The 12868-nt window shown below is 41.5% G+C and overlaps 1 protein-coding gene across 1 annotated transcript in view; it reads right to left on the bottom strand.

The window, feature by feature from the left end:
* COL15A1 (collagen type XV alpha 1 chain) overlaps positions 1–12868 on the bottom strand; it is a 113571-nt gene that overhangs the window by 76881 nt on the left and 23822 nt on the right. The window contains 3 exon segments of the mRNA XM_071736270.1: positions 430–522; positions 975–1049; positions 9301–9848. Of these exon segments, the coding sequence (XP_071592371.1) occupies positions 430–522; positions 975–1049; positions 9301–9848 (716 nt within the window).

Below are 12868 nucleotides of genomic sequence, written 5' to 3'. Positions count from 1 at the left end.
GCTAAGAAACTCTGCAGCAGAAAGCTGAGGATGGTAAAATTCCCATGGGTTAAAAAAAAAAAAAAAGCAGCTTTTTCAAGGGTCAAAAACTCAGCTCAGGCCCACTAACTACAAATAGATACACTCCTGTCTCAAGCATCTCATTTTCTGGGATGGAAATTGATAGACAGCAAAAAGTATTCCTGGTAAATATTGTCTTTAAGTTCCTGATCTGCTATTACACTCTTCCCAAAGTATTGATTTCTGATTCTTGTCAAATATACCAGATTTTTATCTGGCACAGTACAGTCATTTTTATGGAAGAGTGTATGTTGTTCTCACAGGTGCCTTTGGAAATTGCCAGATATGAGAAAGCAGAGACAAAACAGACCTTGCTATCTGAAAAAGTAGTATTAAACCAGAAATGTAAAGAAAATAAAACAAATTTACCTTTATGACATGAGAAGGTGCAAGGACTTCTTGTGTCTCAGAAATACCTTCATATTCTTGAATACTGCCGTTGCCACTGATGTCCCCCGAAGCCTATGAAAAACCCAACCATGATAGCAAGTTCATAGAAGTCAGGAAAAAAAGTACAGTCTCCAAGGAATGGAACTGGTTACTTCAATACAGAAAAAGTTTGGGCTTTTTGATGATTTTTTTCAGTTAGTCAAATTTCAGCCAGAGTAATTACTTAAGTACTGCAGAATATAATGAAAAATAATTCATAGTTTATTTTCCCCAAGGTGTTATAGACAAAAGAAAATTATGGTTTTGAAAAAAATCACAGTTTTAGGTGCTATGTAGACAAAAAAAAAAAAAAAAAAAAAAAAAAAAAAAAAAAAAAGCAGCTTCACACACACAGATACAGAGATAGTTTTAAGCATAATATTGTTCCAAAGAAGAAGTACATTTTAATCTTATGAAAAATGGCTACTGGCTACTGGCTCTGAGGCACTGAGAATAGATAAAGAAATGTTTATAAGAATACTCACAGAAAGATCATCATCTTCACAATGATCTTCAGGAGCCCTTGGGTCAGGGCTTATTGTCAGATGTTGAATTGAGCCCTACATGAAAAAAAATAAGCTCAGTGAAGTAAAATTTTATGTAACTTGTGAAGGGAAGGTAGAGGCATGGGAATTAAATAAATCACAAAAAAAAACACCAACTCTAGACATTATTCCAGCATGCTTGGGAAAATATCTGAAGGTAAAAATTTTATTAAAATAAACCCAATTTAAAAACATAACTATGATTTGTTTTCCTTTTGCAAAATGTAGATAAAACTGAAACTACCAGAGTACAATGCTTAGCATGTCCCAATGACAATACAATTGCTACACAGCATTGTTAGTGCCCCAACTGAATGATTTAGTCCTAGATTATGTCCTGAAGTCTGTAAAGCACTGATAGCTTTTTCTAGTCAAGTGCGTTGCCACACTAAAAATTGTATGTGGAAGCCCCTAAAGAGAGGAGACAAAAGGTGGAAAGGATGTATCAGTAAGTAATGAAGAAGGTCAGGGACAAGCCAGCTTAAAAATTTTTGAAGTGAAATAAAAAGGTAGATAGATTTTCTGGTAACAAAGGTTTCTTTTGAGTTATAAATAAATTTTAGCTGGACTTGCAGCGAAGGAGCAGTGATAATTTAATTTTTGACATTTAAGCCTTGTTTCTTAGTTTACAAAGACTCAAAGCATTTTAATAAACATGTGGGCAATGCTTCCTTTTTAAGAAGTCTCACTAAGTTAGGTATGATGCACACACAGAACAAGATGACAGGGATTCAAATCAAGAACGATCTTACCTAAAACACGACCTGCTACTTCCTGTTCTGCTGACTGTATTTTTTGTTTCCCTGCTTTTGTCTTTTTTTGTAGAGAAGAGCCTGAAGAAGCTGACATATTCAGCCTTTATCTCTAGACAGGCACAGAATACTTCTGAGTCCAGAGACTGCTCTTGAAGGAACTTCAAGAATGTTTACACCATGCAGTATCATGCTTGTGCTCTGACTGCTAAGTACTACCACAGTGGATCTGCTCACTCAGGGGAACAAAAAGCCTGAGTGTTGGTAAGGAAAACTGCAACTGTTGAAATGAGAAAAGCAGAATGCTTTGCTGTTACTTAATGCCATGAAAAAAATCATACTCCAGAGGAGTAGCTGCCATTTGTATATACTGCTACATCTGACTTTATGCTCACTACTACTTCTCTGCAGTGGTCATCTCTCCTTGCCTGAGAAACATTGAGGGATTATAAAAAAGGAAATACTTTTAAAGCAATATTTTTGGTGGCCTATACAATATATCAGAGTATATCAGAGTACCTCAGAATATAACTGAGGTGCTATTTCTAATGATCCTCCAACTTCTGTAACTTCAAAACCATGAAACTGATGCAGCTGGTGACTCCAGAGTTTTCAGAAGCATCCTATGTCTCTCAAAACTTAATGGGCAACTCAAATATTGAATGATGTAAGACTAAATGAACAGTTAACTGAAAAATTCTATATGAAAGGAGACATGGCTAGACACCTAGGCAGTGTCTTGGAAGTGATAATTTATTTTCAGACTATCACTGAATCATGTTTGGAGAACACATTTTTTTGCTCTTAGAATGAATCATAAAATGGTTTGGGTTGGAAGGGACCTTAAAGATAATCTAATTCCAAAACCCCTGCATGGGCAGGGACACCTCTTACTAGATCAGTTTGCTGAAGGTCCCATCTAACCTGGTCTTCAACACTTCCAGGATGGGACATCCACAACCTCCCTGGGCAACCTGTTCCAGTGTCTCACTACCCTCATACTAAAGAATTTCATCCTAATATCTAATCTAAATCTACACTCTTTCAGTTGAAACAATTATGATTTGTCCTATCACTACATACCCTTATAAAAAGTCCTTTCTCAGCTTCTCTGTAGGCCACTTTCAGGTCTCCCGGAAGCTTTCTCTTCTCCAGCCTGAACAAACCCAACTCTCTAAGCCTGTCCTCATAGGAGAGTTGCTCCAGTTCCCTGATAATTTTCACAACCCTCCTCTGGACCCACTCCAACAGGTCCATGTCCTTTTTGGGTTGAGGACTACAGAACTGGACACAGTACTCCAGGTAGGGTCTCACAAGAGCAGAGTAGAGGGGGAGAATTACCAGCCCATGCTTCTTTTGAAAGAGAAGCTGCCCACCTCTCAGTATCCTTCTGGGTAGCATCACAGAATCACAGAATTATCCGTGTTGGAAATGACCTCTGAGATCACCAAGTCCAACCCTTGATCCACTACCACCATGGTTCCCAGACCATGGCACTGAATGCCACATCAGTCTCTTCTTAAAAACCTCCAGGGACAGAGAATCCATCACCTCCCTGGGCAGCCCATTCCAATGCCTGATCACCCTCTCTGTAAAGAATTTTTTCCTAATATCTAACCTAAACCTCCTCATGCCCTCTTGTCTTACTGATAGCTGCCTGGGAGAAGAGACTGACACCCCCCCCCCGGCTGCACCCTCCTTTCAGAGAGTTGTAGAGAATGATGAGGTCTCCCCTGAGCCTCCTCATCTCCAGACTTCTCCATGCCTTCCCTCCAGTGTGTCAACCCCACCACACAGCTTGATGCTGCCATCAAACATGCAGCAAGTGCACTCAGTTCTACTGTCTGTATTGGCAACAAAGATGTTAAACACCACCTGTTCCAATACTGACCCTTGAGTGATCCATCCACTGAATCCCTGTCTTTCCAATTTAGAGACAGGGATGTAGTGCAGGACAGTGTCAAACACTTCACACAGGTCTAGGTAGATGATGTCCATTGTTCTCCCTTTGTCCACTGACACTGTGACCACAATGGCCACCACATTTGTCAGGTGTGATTTGTCCTTGGCGAAGCCATGTTGGCTGTCGCCTACTACCTCCACATTTTCCATGTGCCTTAGCAAAACCTTCAGGACAATCTGTTCATTATCTTGCTGGGCACAGGAGTGAAACTGTGAAACTTGGTGTTCTTCATGTATTCCTTTTTTCCCCTGTTTGAAAATGGAGCTTATGTTTCCCCTTTTACAGTCACGGGGAACTTCACTTGATTGCCATGATTTTTCAGATGTGATGGGAATATGAAGTTCTGCAACTTCATCCACCAGTTCCCTCATGAGCCACATCTGGATCTTGTCAGGTCCCATGGACTTGTACCCCTTCAGGTTCTTTAGATTATCTCAAAACTACTCTGCTTCTACAGTGGGCAGATCTTCCTTCTCACAGTTCCTGACTTCGCTTTCTGCAATTTGAGTGGTGCAGCCAGAGCCTTTACAGTGAAGATTGAGGCAAAAACATTGCTGAGTACCTCAGCCTTCTCCATATCCTGTGTGACCAGGTCTCCCACTTCCATTTGGAGTGGGTCTGCATTTTCTCTAGTCATCTTTTATCACTGATGTACTGGTAGAAATTTTTCTTGGTACCCTTGATGTCCCTCCCCAGACTTAATTCTATTAGCTTTCCTAATCTGATCCCTGGCTACTCAGGCAACTTCTTTGTACTTCTCACAGGCTACCTGTCCTTGCTTCCACCCTCTGTATGCTTTATTTTTTCATCTATGTGTGTACAGAAACTCCTTGTTTATCTGTGCAGGCCTCCCAGCATTCTTATCTGCCTTCCTCTTTGTTGGAAAGCATCAATGCTGGGCTTGAAGGAGATGATCCTTAAATATTGACCCACTTTTTTTGGCTCCTCTCCACTACAGGGCTTAATCCCACCAAGCAGAACCCTAAAGAGGTGAAAGTCTACTCCCCTGAAATCCAGGGTTGGGATCCTGCTTATTGTTCTGTGCCTAATGCACATGCTCCTGAACTCTACCAGAGCATGGTCACTAGAACCAAAGGCTGCTCCCAACCTTTGCATCCTCAACCAGTCCTTCCTTGTTTGTTAGAACAAGGTCCAGCAATAGTCTTCTCCTTGTTGGTTTCTCCATGACTTGTGTCAAGAAGTTACTGTCTATGCACTGCAGGAACCTCCTGGACTGTGCATGCCTGGCTGTCCAGTCTTCCCAGGAAATGTCAGGGTGGTTGAAGTCTCCCACGACAGCCAGGGCCTATGACTGGGAGGCTACTTCAAACTGCCTGAAGAAGGCCTTGTCAGCTTCATCATCGTGGTCAGGTGGCCTGTAGTAGACAGCCACAACATTGTCTTCCATATTAGCCTGCCCCTTAATTCATACCCATAAACTCTCACCTCTCTCCTCATCCACCCCTGGGGAGGCAACGTTCAAGTTGCTCCCTCACCACCACACCTTGTTGGCCAGTCTTTCCTAAAGAGGGCATAGCCATCCATGACTGCATTCTAGTCATGCAAGCTATCCCACCATGTTTCCATAATTGTAATCAGATCATGGCCCTGCAGCTGCACACAGATCTCTAATTCCTCCTGTTTATTCCCCAAGCTGTATTTCAGACACAGGCATTCCAGAGAGGGATTTGAGCACACAGGTTTCAGCCTAGAAGGGTGAAAGGCCTTCTGATTCTCAACATGGCAGGTAGCTGAGGAGACACTGTTAGTGTTCTGATAGGCTGAGCTTATTCTCCACGTGGATATAATAGATGGAGCATTGACATTTTGGTCTCCACCCTTCAAGTCCTCCAGTTTAAAGCCTAATCACTTGCTCTATTCTATGGCCCTGAATAGGGAAGGGAGCAAAATGGAGAACTCTAATGTTTCTTCTTTGTTGCTGCTAGCCAGTTACTCCAACCAGGAAAGTCATGGCCAAGTCTGCCATGGTAGGAATAGTAGGTATTAGGGAACATAGTTCCCTCTGGGCCTTCTGCCTCCTGCTGCCTTCCCCATTAAAGCTGATTTGCACAGTCTGGTATCATCTCCAATTCATCTACATTTCATTGTCTGGTTTGTACTTCTCTTTACAATCAGCAGAGCTAGAATTTCCTGTTTTCCATAAAATCTGATGACAGTTATGTCCTTTTGCATTTAGTAGCAAATATAACAAGGTAACCCACCTAGTTGGCCAACAGAAGCCAGTTGATGTTATGTCTCTGGGTTTCAGAAAGGCCTTTGATACTGCCTCTCACAGTATCCTTCTAAATAAAGTGCCCAGCATCCATCTGGACAAGCACATAATGTGATGAGTGACCAGTTGGCTGAGGCATTGAGCTCAAAGGGTCAGAGTAAATGGGGTCACACCAGTCTGGCAACTGGTCACTAGTGGGGTTCCACAGGGATCCATTTTAGAGCCAGTTCTCTTTAATATATTCATAAATGACTTAGATGCAGGACTTGAAGGATTGCTAATTAAGTTTTCAGATGACACCAATTTAGGGGGAGTGGTTGATACTCCCAAAGGCAGAGAGTCCTAGACAGATTGGAGTGCTGGGCAATTGCCAATCATATGACATTTAACAAGGAGAAGTGCTGGATCTTGCACCTGGGACAAGGTGCAAGAGGTAACCCTGGATATTCATACAGCCTGGGGAGTCAGAGGCTGGAGAGCAGCCCTGTGGAAAGGCATCAGGGGGTTCTGGTCAATGGGAAGTTGCACATGAGCCAACAGTGTGCCCTGGCAGCCAGGAGGGACAACAGAGTCCTGGAGTGCATCAAGCAGGGCACTGCCAGCTGGGTGAGGGGGGTGATTGTCCCATTTTGCTCTGCACTGGTGCAGCCCCATCTGGAGCACTGGGTGCAGTTTTGGGCACTGCAGGACAGAAAGGACATAGAGCTACTACAGAGTGTCCAGAGGGCTGTGAGGGAACTGGCGGCTGTCATTGCTAGGCCACTCTCCATCATCTTTGGTAAGTTATTGAGAACAGGAGAGGTGCCTGAGGACTGGAGGAAAGCAAGTGTCACTCCAGTCTTCAAGAAAGGCAAGAAAGAGGACCTGGATAGCTACAGACCTGTCAGCCTCACCTCCATCCCTGGAAAGGTGATGGAACAACTCATTCTTGGTGCTGTCTCCAGGCACATCAAGGACAAGAGGCTTATCAGGAGCAGTCAACATGGCTTTACTAAGGGGAAGTCATGTCTGACCGAACCTGATAGCCTTCTGTGAGGATGTAACCAGGTGGATGGATGATGGCAGAGCAGCAGACATAGTTTATCTTGATTTCAGGAAGGCATTTGACACTGTCTCCCGTAGCATCCTTGGAGCTAAACTGATTGGGTAGTGAGGTGGATCTGGAGCTGGTTGAAGGATAGAAGCCAGAGAGTTGGAGTCAATGGGATGGAGTCTAGTTGGAAGTCTGTTTCTTGTGGAGTCCCTCAAGGGTCAGTACTGGGAGCAGTACTATTCAATATATTTATTGATGACCTGGATGAGGGAATAGAATTTACTATCATCACTATTTGCTGATGACACAAAACTGAGTAAAGTGGTTGACCACCAGAAGGCTGTGCTGCCATTCAGAGGGACCCAGACAGACTGGGGAGTTGGGCAGGGAGAAATTTAATGGATTACAACAAGGGCAAGTGTTGCATCTGGGAAAGAACAACCCCAGGTACCAGTACAGGTTGGAGACTGAGCTGTTGGAGAGCAGCACAGGGGAAAAGGACCTGGGGTGCTGGTGGATGGAAGGATGACCATGAGCCAGCAATGTGCCCTTGTGGCCAAGAAGGCCAATGGCATCCTGGGGTGCATTAGAAGGGGGGTGGTTAGTAGGTTGAGAGAGGTTCTCCTCTCCCTCTACTCCACCCTGGTGAGGCCACATCTGGAATATTGTGTCCAGTTCTGGGCCCCTCAGTTCCAGAAGGACAGGGAACTGCTTGAAAGAGTCCAGTGCAGATCAACCAAGATGATGAAGGGAGTGGAGCATCTCCCTTATGAGGAAAGGCTGAGGGAGCTGGGGCTCTGCAGCTTGGAGAAAAGGAGACTGAGGGGGGACCTCATCAGTGTTTATAAATATGTAAGGGGGGAGTGACAGGAGGATGGAGTCAAGGTTTTCTCAGGGGTGACTAACAACAGGACAAGGGGCAGTGGTTATAAACTGGACCATAAATGGTTCCATATAGATATTAGGAACATTTTTTTCACTGTGAGGGTGACAGAGCACTGGAGCAGGCTGCCCAGGGAGGTTGTGGAGTCTCCTTCCTGGAGGCATTCAAAGCCCACCTGGATGTGTTCCTGCCTGCTTTGGCAGGGGGAGTTGGACTCAATGATCTTTTACGGTCCCTTCCAACCCCTAATTTTCTATTTTTTCTATGATTCTAAACCTATCATTACATGTTTTCCAGGTATTGGTACAGGTGCAGGTACAGGTACAAGTACCTGTATTATTTTCTTCAATGTTTTTCTGTCCTGCTTACTAATCAGGTATGCCCAGTGTTCCAGGTATCCAGCCTATCTAAGAAAGGCAGTGCCAGCAGGCAAATTTCCTGCATTCCCCTTTCCACTGTTTATTTGCTGCAAATCAATATTTTAATGTAGTTCTCTGGGCTTAGACTAGTCAGATAAATGATAGAAGTACATTACCCTTTTTGTTTATCAGATGGAGCTCACAACTTGCCAGTACACCTGAACTTGGGAAAGAATATCTTTTTTTCCCTAAAGCAAAGAATCCACTTAGATTTGTGCTGCTGCTTTACTAATTTAGAGGAAGAGATATCAATCTCAAAACACTATATAAGTTTTGAAGTACAAAGGAATTACAAAAACAAGACAGAGAAGTGTAATATTTCCCTTTCACTTTGGCAAAGAGTCAGTCTCATACTTATTGACAGCTTTCAAATTTCCATTTGGAAGCTCGGTAGTTTAGAATAGCAGTCAGAATGCAGGAGGAAGAATGCTTGCACTCAAGCTGTGCTGGCTTGGGAGCCTTGTACTAGTGGTCTCAGTTCATTCTATTTTTCTAAAGCACATGATAAGCTTAAAGAAATATATAATTTGGACAAATACAGCTCCACCTTCCAAATCTTTGATTAGATCATTCTTTTCCTGATGTTGAATGTGAAGTACACATACCTTGCTAATAAGAGCTTAAAATATTGATTTTCTACTAGGCAATTACTCTCAGAAATTAACAAATGGATACTCTGAAACCTGCCCTTCACAAAAAGGCTATATAAAATTATGCAGTATATTTGCTTTGAAATTCCTAGTATTCAAACTGAACATTGAGCTTAATATCTAGACTATTAATAAAATTCTGAAGTGTTAGGAACATCTGCATTTCAAGCCAGAGTTTATATATCTGCACTGCCTGAACCCTAGCCAGATATGGAAAATACAAGCTATATCATTTGTAACCTCATTTGCACTATAACCATTGTAAGCAAACTTTCCTGAGTAGAGAGTACATGAATAAAACAGAGGCATGTGAATTTATCAGACAATACTTACTGTGAACTTTTCCAGTCCTGTGGCTCCTGCATTGCCAACAAATATCCCAGAGTCAGAGTCAAATACCAAGGCTTGAGCTGACCTTTGAAACTGGATTCTCTGATATTCTACACAGTCCACCAACAAAGCAACATAATTTCCCTGGACAGTCACTGTAAACCTATTCCACCTGTTAGTCATCACTGGCATTTTAAATGAAGCAGCCTCTTGGGAGATATGGGAACCAGGCTCTGTGTAGTACATAATTATTCTCTGCGTGCTGTCATCAGCTGGTGAAAGTCTAATTCCCAGGTAAATAGTTTTCTGGAAGGCATCTGTTATTGCAAATAGCACTCCACCATGATCACTGCTTGGTTTCACTGTGACTATGATAGCAAAATCTCTATAGAAATGCAATGGTATTAGAGCACTTGTCAGTCGACCAATATTAGCATCTGAACCAAAGCTGTAAGCTGGAAACCCTCCATAGCCGGTGACAAAGTAGACAGAAGGAGGAAGAGGAACTCCTATTAACTCTGTGAGGTCAAGATGTCCTTTTGAGCCTCGTTCTGTAAAGTGGGAGAAAAAGAAAAAAAAGTTATTTATTCTTGAAGTTCACAGCCTACTTAATTTAAATGATGTAGGAAAGGCCTTGAAAACTGCAATGCAAAATTAAAATACCATTAACGTACTTCTAAAACCTTAGGCCCTGGTTCAATTGGTACTTAAACACATCTAGCTAAGTATATGTCATTCTTTGTCCCTTAGCTGAGGTTACTCACATACTAAAAGAAAGGTGCATATAAACATTTGGTGAAACTGAGTAGCAACAAGTAGTTAATAGTTACTCTGCCAAACAACTCCTTCCTTGCAATGAAGAAGCGATAACAATGACTGAGCATCTACACCCAATTTTAACTAGAGCCTTGAGAAGACATCGCAGCATACCAGAAACAGAGCTTCAGTAGTAAAAACAAGCAAAAAACCCTACTACTTCTAATCATAATGAACGATTCAGACCTGAATCTATACAGAGCTCTAGGCAAATCTAAAGCCTTCTTCCCTTTGCGGTCTCCTCTAACCTTACATTTTTAAGTTTCTTACTTTATCTAAAAGCCTTAATTCTTCTCACTTGTGTAAATTTTCACAGTTTTCAGAATATTTATGTTATGTAGAAGCAAGCAAAGTATTAGGTTATGTCTCAATGTAGCTACATCATGCTAAATTAGAACCACTCCATGATTAAGTAACTGTTGGCTTTCTCAGCAGACATGAAAAAAACCCAACTTCATAATCCAAGAAAATAAAAATTTACAATCGTTTTCTTGGTCAAATACATCCTATCTCTATACTCTTTGCTGAAAATCTTCAGATCCTGGGTAAAAAAGATGATGTATTTGGAACCACTGTTTTGCAATTCCATTCTTTTTCAATTTCACACACTGGTCTACCATGGTTCTCTGACTAACTTATTCAGATAAAAACGTAACATTATCAGAGGTCCTGTGACAAACAAAATTAACAGTACAGATGAGGCAAAGAGTCTTGAAACCTCAGTAAGAATGGATCAAATTAGTGCCTCATATTTCACTTTTCCCCCTTCTACTGCAGCAGATGTACGTAACATGTCTGAAAAGGTATCTGTCGTGGTGAGGTACTTCATACTTACACAGCTTGTCCCACTGCTAATATTTCCAAAGCCTTTCCCTGTGATGACATCTCTGCAACAGAAAGTTCCTTAAGATGATGCCCATGCACAGCATTAAGCAAAGTTACCTTGCTTAACAGTCATGTTAAGCTTGCTCAATACAACATGGGGAGAATAGATGCTACACATTGTAGACCCAGACACAGGATACAGGGGCTTAAAACCAGCCCATCTTCCAAATACATTAGGGACAACAACTATGAATCAGTTCCCAGATCTGTTTTTTTTTAGCAGGTTCTTGTGGAAGCTGAAAAGAAGCTCCCAGTCTGTCTAAAGGTAAGCAGTAATGAGACACATGGAGTTAACTCCTATCTAAGCCTACTTGTCAAGGACCAATTCATCTCCTTATTCTGATGCATTTCCTCCTGAGATGATCTGTGTTTTATCAGCAGTGTGTACCACAGTCATGGGATGAGCTGAACTCTCCTAGTCACACATAAAACCACAGGATGTGTGAATGTAGTTACAAACATCTTTTGCTACAGAACTTGTACCACCTGTTTTCCTAAGATCTGTCCTGCATAATTATTTTCATTTCAGCTCAGTACATTCTGCGACCCAGAATATCTCAAGCTCTTCCACAGGTGTGTAAGACCTATTTCTGCCTACAATACCTGCAGGACTGCTACACCACTCCCCTGTCCCAGCTAGTGCAACAGAATGGTTTCCAGCTGCATGTGTTTGTATTAGCTGGCCAGTTCAGGCATGATAATTGGCCACCAAAAAGGAGAAATTGGATAAACAACCTCATAGCTCTCACCATAGCTTTTTCTTATTTAAGATACTAATGGACCACTCCCACATGATGAGGTTGGGGGTTTCAAGAGTAACAGTATGGATGCCCAATAGCTGTTTACATGGGCATTGCAGGCAAGATAATAGGATGAAATTGGACTCAAAAAAAGGAGAAAATGGTCTTAATATGAAGAAAATAGCGCTGAAAGTGCCATCTCTTTGCCTACAGTCTAAACCCTTGAGGGAGAGTGTGACCTTCCCTCCAGCTGGCAGTTTGAAATAAAACAGTAAAAACAATTAAAATTTACTGTGGAGATTAATTTCAAAGTTATTCTTTATAAACTGACTTTTAATCTTTTTTTCCATGATTTGTAAACATTCCCTTAATAACGTCTGGACTGATGAAGTATCTTTCAACTTTTAAACTTACTCAGTTACAGTAACTGTAATAACTCTATAGGCTGAAAAAAATGAAATAGTAATGGAAAAGGTACAGCAGTCCATCTGACTACTGCAAACAAAGTAAACTGAAAAACTTTGCTTAAAATACCTGATTAAAATAACATAAAAGAAATTAACCTTGCTCTGAAACCTGGCAAGCTGGTTCTGATGAAAAGCTTGAGAGGTTCTTCAGATGAAATACACTTCTGGTATTCATTAGACACATGCAGTACCATCCTGGGCTATGCATTGCTAAGCGGCTTCCTTTGTCCTAATTACTTTGCAAAGAAATGGTGCAATTATCTCCCTGAGCCCAAGATGCTATAGTCCAGTTGAAGCCAATTCTAATCTACCCTTATCATACTTAAGCTTTGGCTAAAGGAACTCATTGCTAAAGGAACTCACTAACTGGAAGAAGTCCAATGTGCCCCATACAGAAACAATTGTCCTTAACACATTTTTTTAGGAAGTGTAGAAGCTATGGTTAAAAACATAAAAAACAGCTCCTTATTCAGAAACTATTTCCTCTAGGCACTTTTTTACCTACCTAGCAGATTTTGCCCCTTCTTAATAGTTTGAAAAATGGGCACTTTTTTTTTTTTTTTTTCTGGACAAAACTAATGATTTTTCAGCTGTAAACTAGTATTGAGCCATGTTTTATATTCACACATACATTAGACAGAAAGGAACCTCAACTACAAATAA

This window comes from Heliangelus exortis, chromosome 2 (genome assembly GCF_036169615.1).
Source record: "Heliangelus exortis chromosome 2, bHelExo1.hap1, whole genome shotgun sequence".
Taxonomy (NCBI): Eukaryota; Metazoa; Chordata; class Aves; order Apodiformes; family Trochilidae; genus Heliangelus; species Heliangelus exortis.
Note: the sequence above shows the minus strand (reverse complement) of the source record. Positions and strands in the feature narration are given on the sequence as shown.